The sequence below is a fragment of the Lithobates pipiens genome, unplaced genomic scaffold (assembly GCF_037356315.1).
Source record: "Lithobates pipiens isolate NorthernLeopardFrog02 unplaced genomic scaffold, aLitPip1_a1.2 Scaffold_27, whole genome shotgun sequence".
NCBI lineage: Eukaryota > Metazoa > Chordata > Amphibia > Anura > Ranidae > Lithobates > Lithobates pipiens.
The window spans coordinates 25,851,069-25,870,988 of NW_027507788.1; the positions used below are offsets into that span (position 1 = coordinate 25,851,069).

Consider the following 19,920-nt stretch of genomic DNA (forward strand, 5'->3'; position numbering starts at 1 on the left):
GGTTCTGCTGCAGACAATGCAATAATTCCCTTTCCCCTTTTTGTTGCTAGAGATTCAAGTTACTCTTACATCTACAAATATCTACAAGGACATTTTTAAATAAAGGCACTGATCTATGGCTGCCCTAAGATGTCACTGGTATAAATCTGTTGTCAATGTCATTTAGGACCCATTTAGGTCTATGTCCCTAGAGTTGCATTTTTTTTAGTGATTGGGCAGATGCCCCTTTGTTTTCTTTGTGCTTTGACATGCCTTTTGACTCATATTGACGGAATGATTCCATCGGGCCTATTCTGCCGGAAAGTCCGGTCGTGTGCACGCACCATTAGAAAATCTGAATTCAGCGCCCCATTTGTGCTTGTGTTAGGAATCATCTTAGTGGCAGGATCACCAGGTGGCAAAAAAGGAAATAAAGCCAAAAAAAGAAAACGAATGCAGCCACCAGAACAAAGAAATGGTAAGCAGCAATATATTATGTTTTAGTTCAGTTTAGATGACCTTAACAAAAGTAAATCCAGACAGAGGGATACTACATGAGGACAGGCGAGGATGGATGAGAGAGCAGTGCTGAGACATTATGGGAGGGGGACTGGGAGGAGAGGGGGGGGTCTGCCTCTGCGTCTCCGCTGCCCATTCGTCCGTGGCTGCCTTTTTCTTGAAGCGCCATTTTAGGATGTTGATCTTCCTGCTCCTTCCTTGGCTTTTTTACTGCAATTAACCTGTTCTGCTACAGCACGAGTGTGTAATATCATTGCAATCCTTTGCGATCAAGTTCTGCATTTTGAAAAATTTGCAATTGTAAGTCAGAAATACTAAACCATTGCCTTGCAATAATAAAAAAAAAAAGATACATCGGGGTTGGTTTGTTATTTATCTACTTCTCTTCTCTTTACATTTCTGGCACATTGGAGGAAAACCTGCAAAGAGCAATACGATGAATACACATTACACTGAATTTTATTAAGAGTAACCTAAACTTTCCTCAGCATGGAATGGGCAGAACAATGAACTGTGTTTTCTGATTAGATGATGCATCATTGATTGATACTGAAGGTTCCGATATTTGTCATTGCAATTATATTTAATGTGTAGCTGAGTCACATCCATTCATTTGCTGTGTCGCCCCCTCGCTCACTCACCCCCTCGTTTTTCCCCTTTCTCTTCTATTTATTGTTCCTCTTCTTCTCCCTTTGCCCTATATTCCTCATCTATTTATTTCTCTCTCCTTATTTCTCTCTCTCATTTTTCTTTCTGTTCCTTCTCTGTTTCCCTTTTCTATCTTGCTCCCTCTCTTTTTCTCTTATATTTCTTCTCTCTTTTTATCTCTAACCCCATTTCTCTTCCTTTTATCTCTGCCTCTCACCTTCCCATTATTTATTATTTTGCTTTCCATTCATTTCTTTTTTCCCCATATGGTCCTTTTCTTGCATGCCATCTCTCTCTCTTAATATATTTCTTTCCTTTACCTCTCTCTCCCTATCTCTCTTTCCTCCCGGGCTTCCTCTTTCTTTCACCAACGCACTCTTTTTATTTTTTTCCCCTTTTATTATCTATCCCCCTTTTTTCTATTTATCACTTCAATTCATTCTGTCACTCTTTATCTCTCTCATTTTTCAATGCCCTCCCCACCCTTCTCTCGCCCCCTCTCTCTCTGTATGTGTGTGTGTGTGTGTGTGTATATATATATATATATATAATATATAACATTTTCTTTTTCTCTATACAGTATCTCACAAAAGTGAGTGCACACCCCTTAGTACTTGGGGGTGTACTCCCTTTTGTTGCCAGTGGTTTAGACATTAATGGCTTTGTGTTGAATTATTTTGAGGGGACAGCAAATTTACACTGTTATACAAGCTGAACACTCACTACTTTACATTGTAGCAAAGTATAATTATCTATTTTGTCTATTTCTCTTTCTCCTTTTACCCCTGTATCTCTCTCTCTCTCTCTCTCTCTCTCTCTCTCTCTCTCTTTTTCTTTCTTTCTTTCTCTCTCTCTCATTATTTCTCTTCTTTCCTTCCTTTTTTTTCTCTTCTTTGCCTTTTTTTTCTCTTTCATTATTTCTTCCTTACATTTTTCTCTTTATTTACCCTTTATATTCATTCTATCCCTCCTACATCTATCCCCTTCTATATACCTTTTTCTTTCTTGCTCTCTCTTATGCTTTTTTTGCACTTTCTTTCTCCTTCTCACTTTCATGTTATCTTGCTGTCTTTTACGCTTTTTATTTCTCTCTCATTTTTCTTTCTCTCTTTCTCATTTATTTATTTCCCTCCCCTCTCTCTCCTTTCTCTCCCCTCTCTCTCCTTTCTCTCCCCTCTCTCTCCTTTCTCTCCCCTCTTTTCTCTCTCTCCCCTCTTTTCTCTCTCTCCCCTCTTTCCTCTCTCTCCCCTCTTTCCTCTCTCTCCCCTCTTTCCTCTTTCTCCCCTCTCTCGCGCTCTCTCTCTCCCCTTTCTCCCCTCTCTCGCGCTCTCTCTCTCCCCTCTCTCGCTCTCTCCCCTCTCTCGCTCTCTCCTCTCTCGCTTGCTTTCTCTCTCTCGCCTCTCCTCTCTCGCTCTTTCCTCTCAATCGCTCTGTTTCCTCTCTCTCCTCCCTCTCTCTTTCCCCTCTCTCCTCCCTCTCTCCTCCCTCTCTCCTCCCTCTCTCTTTCCTCACTCTTTCCTCTCTTTCCTCTCTTTCCTCTCTCTCCTCTCTCTCTCTCCTCTCTCTCTCTCTCCTCTCTCTCTCTCTCCTCTCTCTCTCTCTCCTCTCTCTCTCTCTCCTCTCTCTCTCTCCTCTCTCTCCCCTCTCTCTTTCCCTCGTTATCTGTATCCCCATTTCTCTGTCCTCTCTCTCCCTCTGTCTCCCTTAATTTTTCACTCTTCCCCATTCTGTGTTGTAATTTGAAAATCCCTTTATTAGGACCTTAATTGGCATTACAGTAATATAATTCCATACCGATCTTTTACTTTACTTTTTTTGGAACGCCGTGCATGCTTGCTGCTGTGTAGTCCTTATTTTCTCCATTGTGGTTAAAGAATAATGACACTTCTAAAGTACTTTTTGGGTAATTATACAGGGAAACAAAACCAGTAATTGTACTTACAAGGGGAGGTACCCTGCGGCAGAAGTGTCAGAGCAGAGCTCTCCTATCCACAGCATCCTGAGCCCTTCATAACCATACTAGAGCAGGAGATGGCCTTTGCAGCTAAATTCCAGCCAGATATAAAGAAAACACTGATTATTACATTTATTTAAAATTCTTTAAATGGAAAGGCAAGCAGTGTAATACATGAATTTGATTCAGTATATGCATTCTGTAATTCCTTGTAAAGCAGCACTTGGACTGGGAGAGGGAAGGGCAGTATTTGGAGCCAATCAGGTGTGTTGCATGCAAATATTCAGACAACGAGCATGCTGATAGGAGGAGAGAGCAAAGGGCTGCATTATTCAGTATATTGTTGCTTCTTTACTGTCCAATCCTATGCAGAGGGCAGGGAGCTGACTGGGTTGTATTGATTAACTGCAGTAGAAAACTATCAGGTCACCAACCTGACTCTGCTGTCTAGGTGCATCGTGTAAATCTCAGTGCTAGACAGACAGAATGGTGTTCAGCTTTAAAGAAATGTAAGACTGGCTCCTGCACTTTCCTTAATGTGGCTCTAACTGTCAATTAAGTAATTTGCAGTAATTTCACATCATGCCGCATGTAGTTTTATTGACTTTTTTTTTTTTATCCTCATTAAAAAAAAAAAAACATTAGAGTTACAGTAAATTGAAGTGGATAGTGGAAAAACACACCAGCACCAAAGGACTGCATTCCGGCATCAATAGTGAGTGTTTTATAAATAGTATCATGAAGGGATAGCGGCAACTCTTTGTCTTTGTTTAGTCCAGTGACATCACCCTGCATTGTCCCTTGTGATGGGTATTCTCTTCTGACCAGGCTCGCTGGGAGGACGTGGGCTAGAAATAGGTTACGTTATCAATACAAAGTATCGACCGTGAAGTGCTGGGACTGCTGTAACTAAAACAACCAACTTGGTAAAACAGATGTAGGCTCATTCAGTAAGGCAAAAAAGAGAGGCAATCTCAATAGCATGTAAAGTGCTGAAAAAACCTCACCCAAAAATTTATTTTTAGGGGGGGGGGGGGGGTTAAATACTATTGTTAAAGGGCAGACTTGGAAAATATACTCCAGAATGAGACACAAAAAAGACAGTATGTGTATGTGTGTGTGTGTGTGTGTGTGTGTATATATATATATATATATATATATATATATATATATATATATATATATATATATATATATATATATATATATATATATATATATCATATCGTGTGTGTGTGTATATATATATATATATATATATATATATATCGATCCATATCTATATAGATATAGATATGGATCGATGGATAGAGATGGGGGGGGGGGGGGGGGTGTTAATTCTACTGTTACAGGGCATTCTTGGAAAATATACTCCAGAATGAGACACTAAAAAAGAAGATATATATATATATATATATATATATATATATATATATATATATATATATATATTTTTTTTTATAATATCATGTGTATCAATATATATATATATATATATATATATATATATATATAATATTTATTATGTGTGCATGATATATATGGATATTTATCGATGGATATAGATCTATATAGATAGCTAGGTATAAATATAGATAGATGGAATATATATATACATACACATTGTACAGTGTGTGTGTATATATATATATATATTATTATATATACACTCACCGGTCACTTGGGCAACAATTTGCACAAGCTAACCAAAACTGGGCAACAGAAGATTGGAAACCGTTTTCAGCTGCGACATTCAGATGGTAGGGTCAGAATTTGGCGTAAACATCATGAAAGCATGGATCCATCCTGTCTTGTATCAATGGTTCAGGCTGGTGATGGTGGTGTAATTATTATTATTATCATTATACAGGATCTATACAGCGCCAACAGTTTACGCAGCTTAATGGTGTGGGGGATATTTTCTTGGCACACTTTTGGTCCCTTAGTACCAATTGAACATCATTTAAACGCCACGGCCTACCCGAGTATTGTTGCTGACCATTCCTTTATGACTACAGTGTTTCTGATGGCTCCTTCCAGGAGAATAATGCACCATGTCACAAAGCTCCAATCATCTCACCACTGGTTTCTTGAACTTGACAATGAGGTCACTGCACTCCAATGGCCTCCACAGTCTCGACAGCACTAGGCACTGGCCTTGGTGACTGTCTTTATAGCTTTGATTAAGCCTAGGCTGTATTTTCAGAGCATAACATTTCTCGGGCGGACTGTCAGATTCAAGAACAAGTGAAAATATAAGTTTACCTGACATTTAATGTTTTCCGACTAGAAGCCTAACACTGAACTCTTCTCCTACATGAACCCCTAACACTTGACTTAAACTCTAAAATGGTCTCTTAATCTACCCTAAATCCACTTGTTAGTGAAAGCTTAAAGTATATTTAAAGCTGAAACTTTTTTCTTAGTTTTGGACAGAGTGAAGAGGTGTTAGAACTCCTGGCAGTTTTTATTGCTGTCTGTTCCTCCGTTAAGAAGATTCATCCTCTCTATGTGTCCTGTTTACCGTTATCATTGAAAGTAAAAGAAAATCCTAAACATTGGGTTGTCCCCAGAAAAGTACCATATTTTCAGGCATATAAAATGGCTTTTTTCATACTTTTTAAATGCATCCCCAAAAATCGTTGGTCGTCTTATATGCTGGGTAAAAATGTGCACCTTTAGTTCGTTTGGGCCAAGCCGACCCAAAACGAATGTCCCTAATCTGTCAGCCCGCTGGATGTCCCTTCCCGATCTTAAAGCGGAGTTCTGACTAAAATAAAAAAAATAAAAATCAGCAGATACAAATCTTGCAGCTGCTGAATTTTAATAATCGGACACTTACCTGTCCCAGGGTCCAGCGATGCGGGGGAGCGAAGCCCCACTTGTCTCCCCCTCCTCTCTGCGGTTCCGGCTCCGGATTAGAGAAATAAGGAAAACTTTCTTAAAAAATTCTTTTCCTAAGAACTTCCATCTATCTATGGCCAGCCTAACTCTCACTCTAGACTTCAGCCAAACCCCCAGAACGAGCTGGTAAACCAACTTTGTCACTGTAAAATCTTTTGTAAAGGGTAAAAGAAAAACATTAAAGTCCATCACATATGCCAAATAAACATTAAATGAATGTTAAAGTGATATAAGTGTCCAAAAACTACCAGCAAGAGTCCTTAGGTCAGTGATGGAGAACCTTGGCACCCTTGATGTTTTGGAACTACATTTCCCATGATGCTCAAGCACTCTGCAGTGCAGTTGAGCATCATGGGAAATGTAGTTCCAAAACATCTGGATTGCCAAGGTTCGCCATCACTGCCTTAGGTGAACAGGGTAGCTTACTTCCAATTAAAAATAGGTGGGATACCTCGTCCTCCCCAAGGTATGGATAAGACAAAAATATCTTCTTATCAGATATTAAGACCTTTCAAGGCCTGTATGCGCATTGATGAGTAATCACCCCTCATTTTGGGTATTTGCCAGCTTTACTGTTCAGCCTGTTAAGGGAAGCCAATGATGCATATAATGGTCTTATAGGAGCCTCAGACCCGATCTACGGAGAGGGATCCTCAGCTTCTGGCTATGTGGTCAACCCATTGTCTTCTATTATTATTCAGTCCAGGTTTCAGATCCTTGATCCCTTATAGCTCTGAAGAAGAATTCTTAAGCCCCGTACACACGAGAGGACTTATGTCCGACAGACTTCCGCCGGAGTTCTGCCGGAGTTCTGCCGGAGTTCTGCCGGAGTTCTGCCGGAGTTCTGCCGGAGTTCTGCCGGAGTTCTGCCGGAGTTCTGCCGGAGTTCTGCCGGAGTTCTGCCGGAGTTCTGCCGGAGTTCTGCCGGAGTTCCGACAGAGTTCCGACAGAGTTCTGACGGACTTTTCGACTGAGCGGACTTGGCCACACACAATCACACTAAACTCCGACGGATTCGAACGTGATGACGTACGACTGGACTCGAATAAGGAAGTTCATAGCCAGTAGCCAATAGCTGCCCTAGCGTCGGTTTTAGTCCGTCGGAATAGCATACACACGAGCAAATTTTTCGGAGGGACCGGGTACGGCAGAGTTCCGTTGGAAAAATTTGAAGCATGTTCCATTTCTAAAGTCCGTCAGACTTTTGTGAGTCAAAAGTCCGTTGCAGCCCACACACGATCGAATAGTCTGACGGAATCATTCCGTCTGACTTTGGATGTTGAAAAGTCCGCTCGTGTGTACGGGGCATTATAGTCCCAAAAAAATGCATTTGTTAAATAAAATATATTCTGGACTGTTATATATGGAATGGCACTTCCATTTCTTATTCTATATGTTAAAAAAAAATTACACAGCTTTAACCATTCCCTATAGTAATAATACAAAAATTCTCTTTAGGCCCGGTTCACACCGCTGCGGGGGGAGATCCGGATGTGATTCGCACAGCAAATCACATCCGATCTCCGTAGCAATGCGAGTTCAGCCATACAGATAGTATGGCTGAATTCGCAGCGCTCCCGCAGCAAACTCGCACGGGACCCTTTTTTGGGTCCGCAACAGAATCGGATCGCATGGGGGTTCACACCATGCGATCCGATTCCTGTGCGAGTCTGCAGATCGCACTGCGATATGCCGACGGATCTGGGGGTGTCATTAACATAACATTGACACTCCCAGCCGTCCGCATAGGGCAGTGTGAACTGCCGGCGGGAGGTGTGCGATGCGGGAAAACGCCGCGGATTCGCGGCGTTCCCGCATCGCTATAGTGTGAACCCGGCCTTAGATATACTTTAATCTCCTTCCTACCACCAAACCAAAACTGCAACCCCTATACATTGACCTAGTGTTTATCTTCTTTCTGTGAAGGGTGATTTTTTTTTAATTTTTTTATCCTATTCTCTTGTTGCTTATTAATCCTTCTCCTCTGCCCTTCCTGGTTCATTTTGTCATTTGTGTTTTTTTTTTTACCCTCATTATCCTGTATTGTCTTTCTTCCTTGATGTGTCTGTTACCATCGAGTCTTGTCCCTAATGATTAGCTCATCCGGGAACTCATCTGCTATTCTACAGATTATTCCCTTCCAATTAGTATGCTTCTAATAGTACAGGAAATAATTATATAGAATGTGTTCCATAGCTAAAATCCCGGATGTCTTTTCAGTAATGAATGGCAACTCTCATGTATTGGAGATGGAGGAGCATGTGGGTCTATGGGATCCCTAGAATAATCAGCAGGCTAATTTTAATAAGCAAAATGCAATGTGCGGTTTATGATGATTCATAGCTGCCAGTCATCAATCACTATACCTCTCCCTGTTTGTGAAGTAGAAAAGGTGTAATTGTAGTAAAAATATCCAGAGATGAAAATTTTGGTTAGCCAGGGTAGAGAAGACACTGAAACTAGCACTGGGCTTAATTCACTAAGCTATATTGGTTATCTGCCCTAATATTAATAACCCATTTTCAATTTTTTGCAACGCCATTTTACCTAGATTAGCAAGCACCACTTCTGCCTTATGATGAACTCTATGCTCATGTTCTAAAATAGCTTGAGGCTAGGTTCACACCATTGCGAATTGGATGTGGGTTCCCCGCATTCAATTCTCAATAGCAGGAGATTTTGACTGGCTCTCTATGGAGCCAGGTCACAAATCCCCGGTGTGAATTTGCACAGGAGCCCTGTACGTCTTTTTGGGCTTTTCTCATTTGGGCTGAAATCGGACCTGAACTGGTGAACCAGGATGCATCAGACCCACATGCGGAGATGGTGTGAACCCAGCCTAAAGCTGAACTTCAGCCAAACAACTAAATAGACATATAAAATACATACAGTTGTGCTCATAAGTTTACATACCCTGGCAGAATTTGATTTCTTAGCCATTTTTCAGAGAATATGAATAACACAAAAACTTTTCTTTCACTTATGGTTAGTGTTTGGCTGAAGCCATTAATTATCAATCAACTGTGTTTAAATTATAATAACATGGATAGATTTTTGGAACAGTGGTCTCAATGGTTGGCGCACTCAAAATGTAAAGTAAAATTGTAAAATGTTGCTGAATGGACTATTATCGAGGTGCTGGTGATCCTTTCCCCCCCCTCCTCCCTTTTCACCTAATCCCCCCTTTTCCCCATTCCCTCCCCGCCTGACCTGGTAATTACCAAGACAAGTTTAAATTAATGAGTAGTGCATGAGTAAGGCCGCGTACACACGCGCGGACTGTTCGCCCAACCTTGTTCGTCAAACAGTTTGACAAACAGTCCGCTCAAAATTAGCATGGACGGACTTGACCACACACGATGAACGAACAGTCCGCTGAAACTGTGCGCGATGACGTGAACGGCACGTACGACGGGACTAGAAAAACGACGTCCTATACACTGCAATGCAACCTTCGGCGTGTAAATTCTTTCTGAGCATGCGCGAGACTTAGTTTGACGAACAAGCCTACACACGAGCGGACTGTCCGCTCAAACCAAGTTTCAGCGGACAGTTTTGCGGGATTTACGAAAAACTTTGTTCGTCAGATTGTCCGCTGAAACTGTCCGCTGAAGCCCACACACGAGCGGACTGTCCGCCGAAACACTGTTCAGCGGACAAAGTTGGGCGAACAGTCCGCCCGTGTGTACGCGGCCTTAGTCTACACAAATAGACTTATTGTATGACGGAGATGAGATAGACCTGTATGTATCAGGTGGACACACTGTTGTTATGACAATTGAAACATAACCTGTTTTGTTTTTTAATTGCCATAAAAAATTTAATAAAACTCTTTTGAATCCTAAATTATGATAACAGAAACTACCCAAATGACCCTGATCAAAAGTTAACATACCCCAGTTCTTAATACCGTGTATTGCCCCCTTTAACATCAATGACAGCTTGAAGTCTTTTGTGGTATTTGTGGATGAGGCTCTTTATCTTCTCAGGTGGTAATGCTTCCCATTCCTCTTGGCAAAAAGCCTCCAGTTGCTGTAAATTCTTGGGCTGTCTTGTATGAACGGCATGTTTTAGATCCCCCCCAGAATGGCTCAATGATATTGAGGTCAGGAGACTGAGATGGCCACTCCAGAACCTTCACTTTATTCTGCTGCAGCCAATGACAGGTCGACTTGTGTTTTGGATCATTGTCATGTTGGAATGTCCAAGTACGTCCCATGTGCAGCTACCTGGCTGATGAACGCAAATGTTCCTCCAGTATTTTTTGATAACTTACTGCATTCATCTTGCCATCAATTTTGACCACATTTCCTGTGCCTTTGTAGCTCACACATCCCCAAAACATTAGCGATCCACCTCCATACCTTTCATCATAGGCCTTGTTGACTTCTTTCTAAATTAAGCATTTATGGTTGTGGACAAAAAGCTAAATTTTGGTCTCATCACTCCAAATGACCATGCCAGAAGGGTTGAGGCTGGTCTCTGTGCTGTTTGGTGTATTGTAAGTGGGATACTTTGTGGCATTTACGTAGTAATGACTTTCTTCTGGCCACTCGACCATGCAGCCCATCTTTCTTCAAGTGTCTCCTTATTGTGCATCTTGAAACAGCCACACCACATGTTTTCAGAGAGTCCTGCATTTCATCTCAAGTTATTTGTGGGTTTTTCTTTGCATCACAAACAATTTTCCTGGCAGTTGTGCCTGAAATTTTAGTTGGTCTACCTGACCGTGGTTTGGTTTTAACAGAACCCCTCATTTTCCACTTCTTGATTAGAGTTTGAACACTGTTGATTGGCATTCTCAGTTCCATGGATATCTTTTTATATCCCTTTCCTGTTTTATACAGTTCAACTACCCTTTTCCCACATATCCTTTGACAATTATTTTGCTTTCCTCATGACTCAGAATCCATAAACGTCAGTGCAGCACTGAATGAAAGATGCAAGGGTCTGTCAGGAGTCCAGAACTCATTGACCTTTTATACACACACACACACACACACACACACACACACACACACACACACACACACACTAATTACAAGCAAACGGACCACAGGTGAGGATGGTTACCTTTTAATAGCCATTCAAACCCCTTTGTGCCAACTTGTGTGCATGTTATCAGGCCAAAATCACCAGGGTGTGCAAACTTTTGATCACGGTCATTTGGATAGTTTCTGTTGTGATTATGATTTAAAAAGAGTAAACGCAGTTTATTGATAATTAATGGCTTCAGCCAAACACTAACCATGAGTGAAAGAAACTTTTTTGTGCTATCATTCCTATTCTCTGACAAATGGCTAAGAAATCATAAATTCTGAAAGGATATGTAAACTTATGAGCACAACTGTATACTGAAGCTGTGTTACCTATCAAGAGATTTGTACTCATGCATATTCATTCCTGAGATTTACACAGCCCGTCACATAACCTGCCATTTCTCTACTGTAGGTCAGTAATATAGCTAAGTCTTGCCCCTCCCCCTGCTTGTGAAAAGCAGAAGATTGATGAGCTCATCTCCATCTCTCAGCTACTCTGCACTCTCAAATGCTGTAGCACAGGGGTCTCCAAAGATTCGCAACAAAGGGCCAGTTTACTGCCCTTCGAACTTTAGGGGGGTCAGACTGTGGCCAGTGGGAGTAGAAAGTGCCCCAACATCAGTGGGAGCAGACAATGCCATAGGCTTGGTTGTCAGTGGGAGTAAAAAAAACATAATTTGTGTCGGTGGGAGGAATAGTGCCTCATAATTGGTGTCAGTTTGGAAAATTTGTTCCCCTTCTCTGGTATCAATGGAAGGAATAGTGCCCCAAGGGTTGGATAAAGGCAAGCAAAGGGCCACATCCATCCTGCGGGCCACAGTTTGAAGAGCCCTGCTCTAGCACATAAGCACTGCAACACAACTGATTGGTCCCTTGTGTTGGCCCTCCCTCTCTCTGTGCTCTTCTGTACATAGAAATGCACGAGGCTGACACTAAATCAAATTCAGTTGCTTTTCAAAATATACTTAATGATTTTGTAATAGACACATACTTGCACAAATTGGTATTTTGTGCCTTTTAAAACTGTGGTTGTAACCATGATCAGGTTCAAAGAGGTCATGGGGCCAGTGATTGAGACAGTTGCAGACACTTTTGGCAACAATGACTGCCTCTATTGGTTCCAGATTGATAGCATTATAGCATTCACCCCCACAAGGGCCACTGATTTGTGTCCCCAGATTCTCTTTCCACTAGTGCCACGGCAGCCAGGCAGCAACTTTTACTCTACTACTGGCTCAGAAACGGTCTAGGGGTTGCCTTTTAAATTTATTTTTTGCAGAGCAACTTGGGTAGGATTAGGGAGCTGTGGGATACTCCAAAACTCTAACTGGAAAAATGAGCACGTTTTTCCCTTTGTAACAGCTTCTTGTCAGTCACTGAAACAGTAGGACGTCAAGTGGACAGCATTGGGGCACCTTTAGCAATGTCCCAGGCCATGCAAGCCTTAGTTTTAGTGCAGCAGGGGTTAACGGCAACAGTCACTGTGATCCTTCTCCTTTAGGTCTGTACTCGGTGTCCACAAGGCTTGGATGTTTCCCCCAGACTCAGACAGGCAGACTCTTCTGTAAAGCTCCCAGATCGGGTAACCTCCCTTCCTGGGAAAAGACACACGCTCTCTGGGGTTCCAAACTTTTTATACACTCTCCAACCACCACCTGGACACATCTCCCCAGGTATTGGCTGGAGCTGCATAAATATTCAGGCTGTCTGTTTGACTCTCCCATCCATTCTATTCTGGAAATCTCCAGGATACCGGAGGAAGCAATCAAACCCGCAGAAACCCAGAGAAGCCCAAATCAAGCACACACTGCTCTGCTGATTACAAGAGAGCCAAAGAACGAAATTTGCCTAAGCAAACCTAGCAGCCTAACTGAGATTGTTCTACAGCATCTTCAAATGTTCAAATGGGGTGGCAATCAACCCCCCTGGCGGTATTCCCGAGTCTGGCTCGGGGTGAAAATTTTGTACCATTAGCGGTAACCCCGAGCCAGACTCTGGATCGCATCGCTGAATCCAGGGAGAGCTTACTTACCTTGTCCCCTGGATCCAGCGATGTCCCCCCTGCTGTACGAGCGGCTCGTCCACTCGATCTATCACGGAGGCGAGCTCCGTTCCCTGCCAGCGTTTGGCCACGCACAGGGACGGAGAACGGCGCCAAATTCAGAAAGTGAAACGCACACATTACATACAGTATAATGTAATCTTTCAGATTACATTGCTGTATGTAATTATTTCACATCCCCTTTGTCCCTAGTGGTCTGCCCAGTGCTCTGCATGTCGTTTTATAATATAAAAACTGTTCTTTATGCCTGGAAACTGGAGATTGTCCATAGCAACCAAAACTGTCCCTTTTACATCAAAAGTGGTTTTAGACCAGCTAGAAAACAGCGATAATAAATTAGAATCACTCGCAGAATTGAGCGACAGCGATTTGTGGGGAGATCCGTCATCAAATACTGAAAAGTAATGACGGCGACAATTCTGCAACTGAGCAAATTTCAGTGTTTTTGATTTGATTACATTATTGAATTTTTATTGTTATATTATTATTTGGTATAATTTTTTATAGTTATTTATTATATTATAATTTATGATTTAATTTTTCAAACTTTATCATACCCGGGATGTCTGCTAGACTCTGGTTTGGACAGATTTAAGTGAGTTATTCCTAAGAATTACAGGACTACAATATAAAACGCCAAATTTCCATGCAAAATAATGGTACCGCTTTCAGCACCTAAAATCTGAAATAATCGTACCGCCAAGTAGGTTAAGTAAGAATGCTTCCTGAAATGAGGGTCATAATAGTACATATGGTAGGTGGGAGAGTCCAAAGGAATTGAGGTGTGAGAGTGGGCATGTTTGGAGATCCACTACATCCAGCAGATCAGCGTGGCATCCATAAGAGCCAATGTGACAATCTGGACATTGGTTCTTGCTAGGCCATGTTTCTAAAGCTGGCCATACATGTTGAAATCTGATTTACAGTCTCTGAAAAATCTCCATAAGAATGACCAAAACTGATTTTAAACAATGCAATTAATCAGGAAGACCATTGCACTACATAATTGTCGGTAGAGCTAAATGGCATTGTATAGCCAGATTGCAATATACATGGTAAGCTTTAGTGGACACAGTCTGGGTAATCTCACATCTACGGAAGATCCTAGGTCTTTTTCTAGATGCTCGTTTCTTTCATTTGCAAGTTGTTGCTTTACAAATGCTCGAGTACTTGCACTGATCCCAAAACTAAAATGTACTAACAAATCCTATGTCAGTCAACATCATGGCATGTCTTCTAATTATCAGCATGTATGAAAAAACAACCTGACACAACTTGTATCTTGGCTTCCTCCAACAAGCGATTTGGACAGAATTCTTGCACAATGACGTTTCAAATGCCCCCCAGAAAAACACAAATTGGCAACATTGATTCCTACCAGCGGGGTATTGCGGAGATTTCATTCTCATTTGGCTTAATTGTTGTTGTCTTTTCCTGTGCTTGATCCCTGTAAATTAAATGAAACTGGATTACCTCCAATGATGAATGAATGTGTTCCTTTCTAGATAGACAATTGACCTTTTTATAAGAGCCCAGAATGCCTGAATTAATACAATTCTATTGTCTTGTTTTTTGCCAATTGATATTTGAGGTCTCTTCCCTCTGGAATTTAACTGTATTATGGGAGAACTCCAACCTTTCCTCCAAGGGCTATCAATAGTTTTGTTACTTCCTGATCTCTAAGGCAATCGGATACCCACTATATCAACATTCTACAAAGCATTTCCTTATTGATATAACCCACTTCACTTCTCACACCTGGATATCACCAATAGGCCAGAAAAAGGTTTACATTTTGGCTGTCAGCTTATAGATTTGGATATAACTTTTGTCATTAAGATAATGAAGTAATACATATATCATTTTATTGTGGGACAGACAAGGCTTTTGATGATACTGTTTTGCACAAATTAAATGTATTTTTATGCAATCTATACACAGAATAAATAACAAAACCAAAAATAAATCGGTGTTAAAATTAGTATTACTGTAGACAAAAATATACATTTTATTCTATAATTTGTCCTATTTAAAATAATTCTGCTACAAGCAATAAGTTCATCCAGTTGATCTGCAGATGAATGAAAGTAACAACTTTACTTTGTATCTTTTTGTGTTGAACTCTAGCAGCACCTTCTACAGCTTCTGTTTTTACACAGCAAATCCCGGCTGTCATTTTGACAGTCTGGAATTGCTGGTAAGTGTGATAGGTGGAGCTGCAATGGGGCAGAAATAAAGAGTCTTCTACATATGCCCCGTGCACCTAAATTATGTTTCCTCGGGTGTGTGTAGTACATCCAGAAGTTGATTTACTGAAACTGACTAGGTCCGAAGGGATTAGTCCGTCAGACAATCCGATCGTGTGTGGGCTAGTCCGATCATTTTTCAAAAAAAAAAATCAGACGGATCTAGAAATAGAACATGTTTCAAATCTATCTGATAGACTAAATTCCATCGGACTAAAATCGGGAAAACCTTTCTTCTGTGTGCTGCTCCGACGGACCAAATATGATGCAAGGGAAGCTATTGGCTAGTGGCTATTGAACTTCCTTGTTTACTTCCGTTAACGTCATCGCGTTCAAAACTAACGGACTTTCGAACGGACTTAGTCCATTTGTGTGTGGCCAAGTCCGTTCGTACGGAAAGTTCGTCGGGAAGACCGTCAGACCTAGTCTGCCGGAAAGTCTGGTCATGTGTACGCGACATTAGGGTTGGGGAGTTGAGCATTTAGGAAAAGAGTGACCGTTAAGTAAGCTGTGTTAGGAACGGGGCTGTTGAGTGTTGCACCATAGTTTGGGGTTATGGTAAGTGCTAGTGTTGGGGGTTGAATGAGGTTTGGGAGTTGAGTGCTAAGGGCCTATTCCTCTTTAAGAGTTTGTATTGTATTAGGATAGAAAATCTGAAAGCTGAGTTGATGGGACCATTAGCATTTAATGTCCCATGCTTCTATTATGGTTCATTCCAGATTTTAGATCCCTGATCCCTTTCAGCCCTGGATTAGGGGATTCCTAATGCCTGAAAAACATGTTGGCTTTTTCTTGGCAATTTTAAATAAAGCACCACTCTGGGATTTTATACATGCAGTGGCAATTCTTTTCATTATTCTTTTTGTAAAAAAATAAGTCAACCATTTTCTCCGTGGCAATAAAAAAAAAAAAAATTGGCTACATTATATACTTAAATCTACGCCCTACCACTATACCAAAACATGTCCTCTATACATTAACCTTAACCCCCACAGCTGCACCTAGAAGTAACCCAACCCTTTAAACCTACTATAATCCCTCAACCTGAAGCAGCAGAACAATATGATTAGTCCTCCTCCAAGTTCCCAACAGCAGTCATTATTAATATGGCATTTGCAAAAATATTGATTCAATTTACAATTCACTTTCCCAGTTTACACCCAGGTTATATGAGAGGTACAGGAAGTTTTTGACCAAGTGTTTATCATCTTTCTATAAAGTGTGATTTTTTTTTTGATTTTTTTTTACCATACTCTCTAGTTGCTGATTAATCCTCCTTCTTACTTGATGTTTCTATTACCATTAAGCTCTCTTCCTCATCGAGGTCTCAAACCTCAGAAAAAAACTAAAAGTTGTACTTAACTTGGGGCATGAGTTAATATTGTAAAACTTTTTTGATCGGCGGTAACACTGCGATTTTATAGTGTTGGGCTCCTGGGGAGAAATACATGTAGCTTGTAGGGTATGCTCCCCATATGGTGTTCTAATAGATGCTGCGGTTTCCTCCCTGAAAATACTGGTAGGTTAAAGAGCTTCCACCCAAATCAGCACAGGTATGTGACTTCATAGTCACTACTACTTCCAGCTTGATGTGGTTGGACTTATGTACTCCTTAAAGCGTTCTTGGCTTTATTAAAGCATATGCCTTTGAAGGTTTTCATTCATCCAGGTCACGGTATAAGTAGCAGTAGTTAGTCAACTGAATTAGATCTGTAATGTTGAAGATGTTTTATATCTTCTCCAAGAACTGAAGTGGTGGCGTGGAGAAGCTACAAAATGTCTTCAACATTACAAAACAAGTCCAGTTGAATGTGACTAACTACTACTAGCAGCAAAGTACAATGTTTTTACCTATAGTGTGTTGAAGAAGGGCTTCTGATTAGCTGTTTTGATTCATGGGAGGTTGCTCATGTTGATGGTTATGTTAGGTTTGGAATTCTTTCCTTTTTTGGTGGCCCTGACAATTCTTGCTCATAAATTGTATGCTTTCTATAATGTTTGATAGTTTGGAATACATGATGGATGTTTAATATAATCATAATAATTTCTCCTTTTTTTTTTTCTTTCCTTCTACAGTACGGCCGGTCAGATAGTTATCGCGTGGCTACCACGCAAGATGATAAAGAAAGTAATTCACCCCAAAAGGGGAAGGGGGCGAAGAAAGAGCTGGATGACCTTAAGAAAGAAGTGTCCATGGTATATCTATCTATCTATCTATCTATCTATCTATCTATCTATCTATCTATCTATCTATCTATCTATCTATCTATCTATCTATCGTGTGTGGTTGGTTTCAAGCTAAATTGCATTTTGACATCTGTATTTCTCAGGGACCCCAGAGGTGAAATATCATCTCTAGATTTTCCAGAGCTAGCCAGATTGTCCCTAATGTAGACCTAGGAGATCTTCCATGATAATGATTCAGTGTATCAAGGCTACACTATACTGTTTCTTGAAGGAACCTTGTCACCAGAGAACTTAAATTCAAACAGCAACAGCCTGCAAAACAACATTACCCATACTGATCAACACTTCCGCTGAGAAGTCCATACTTCCTGCTAAAAAATTGACTCTAGCTTGGACTCGGCATGGGTGGGTCGGACCACTGCTTGCACGCAGAGAGCAAGAGTAATTTTCTGCAGCATGCTAACAGGGGACAGGCCTTTCTACTCAGGATGAGGTCCTTCTGCCTCCTGATTTGAACTGAAAATTCAGTTGGGCTGCCATGCTGACCCCTCTAGCTTCAATGCTTTCAGCAAGTAATGCTAAATAAGTATGTAGATAGATAGCGAGTCGTTGACTCTGGCAGTAAGGAAACTAGTAGTATTTTAAGAAGGAAAGGTCATAATAGCAGCTGCTGCATTTTACTTGGATGTGGCTTATTTTAATTTTTCTATGCATAGAAAAGTGACCGTAGAATGTAGTATACTTTAAGTGTTTTTAGGCTATATGTCTACAATGGTATAACTAAAGCTATGGCACACTGTTGAGCTGCCGATTACTATATGGCTATAGCAGGGGTCTTCAAACTATGGCCCTCCAGTTGTTCAGGAACTACAATTCCCATCATGCCTAGTCATGTCTGTGAATGTTAGAGTTTTACAATGCCTCATGGGATGTGTAGTTCCGCAACAACTGGAGAGCCGTAGTTTGAGGATCCCTGGGCTATAGCAAAAGCAAATTTGGATAAAACTTATGTACAATATGTGTAGTTTGAGAGCCTCTATATGATTGCTATGGAATCCATTAGTATTCTACTGTACACAAACCAGCCATCTTTTAGGTACACCTGTTCAATTGCTTGGGAACACAAATTGCTAATCAGCCAATCATATGGAAGCAACTCAATACATTTAGGCATGTAAGCATGGTGAAGACGACTTGCTGAAGTGCAAACCGAGCGTCAGAATGGGGAAGAAAGGGGATTTAAGTGGCTTTGAACATGGCATGGTTGTAGGTGTACCTAATGAAGTAGCTGGTGAGTGTATATCCTTTAAGATGGGCATTAGGAGATGAGATACCCCTTAATAGGTTTTCTGTGTGACCCCATTACGCATAGTTGCAGCCCACTGCTTGAACTTGCTCTACCATGTCCTAGAAATTACATTGGTTACTTATTGTCATACTTAGTATTAGTATGGCATTCAATGCTGTGGTTGCATGAGCCTTGTACAAAAACTTTCCTCATTCATGTTTCTCTTTAACCTCAGACAGAGCACAAGATGTCAGTGGAAGAGGTGTGCCGGAAATATAACACAGACTGCGTGCAGGTGATTCGATTTTCTACACTTTTATTATTAACCTAGCATCCATTCCAATATTATTATTTCATTTCCAGGGACATGTACCATTTACTAGGCTCATCTGAGCACCTAGGGAACTGTAAAGTTACCCAAACATGTTACAATATGAATATGCAATTTCCTTTAGATCAAATTAGAAATTGTATGGATTGTTTAGGTAAGCTAAGATGTTCACAGAGATTAACCAAATTGTGCAATCTACCATTTGGAGATTGTACTTTGATCATTCAGAGCAAAGCAAAAAAGATTTGCTTTAGCCCACCTTCTCTATCCCCATTGGCATATATGTTCCCTTACTTTGTACCTCCACTGCCAATTCAGTTCTGGAATTCAATGGAAATACTTCCAGGCAGAGGCGGATGGACCCTTAGAGACAGTAGGCACATGCCTGCAGGCCCTAGAGGCAAGAAGGCAGCTTTTTCTTGAATAATCATTGGTCACAAATATTTTTCAATGATCAATATGAATAATTATCTTATATAGCAGGAATAATTGTCTAAGCCAGAAAAACAAGGAATGGTGTCCTGTTTTAAAGGGGTCAACCAAACATAGGGGTGTTATTTAGGGCACAAAAAGCTGTGCGCCTACAGGCTCCAATGTATAACATCCAGCCCTGCTTAATGGAAAACAGGAGCTTGTGACCTGGCCAATACAAAAGTACTGGGCCACTGTCACATAAGGAGCTCTTAGCCCTATGTAACCTACAACTCTGTAGGCTTGGGGCTCCATTGATCTAGGACTTTACAGTAAAAATCTAGCAATCTGT

General features: G+C 40.9%; 1 protein-coding gene across 1 annotated transcript in view; it reads left to right on the plus strand.

Moving 5' to 3' along the window:
- Positions 1–19,920, plus strand: part of ATP1A3 (ATPase Na+/K+ transporting subunit alpha 3) — a 116,747-nt gene that overhangs the window by 44,147 nt on the left and 52,680 nt on the right. Inside the window, exons 2-3 of the mRNA XM_077456651.1 lie at positions 17,428–17,547; positions 19,062–19,121. Coding sequence (XP_077312777.1) covers positions 17,428–17,547; positions 19,062–19,121 — 180 coding nt within the window. The remainder of the gene's footprint in view (positions 1–17,427; positions 17,548–19,061; positions 19,122–19,920) is intronic.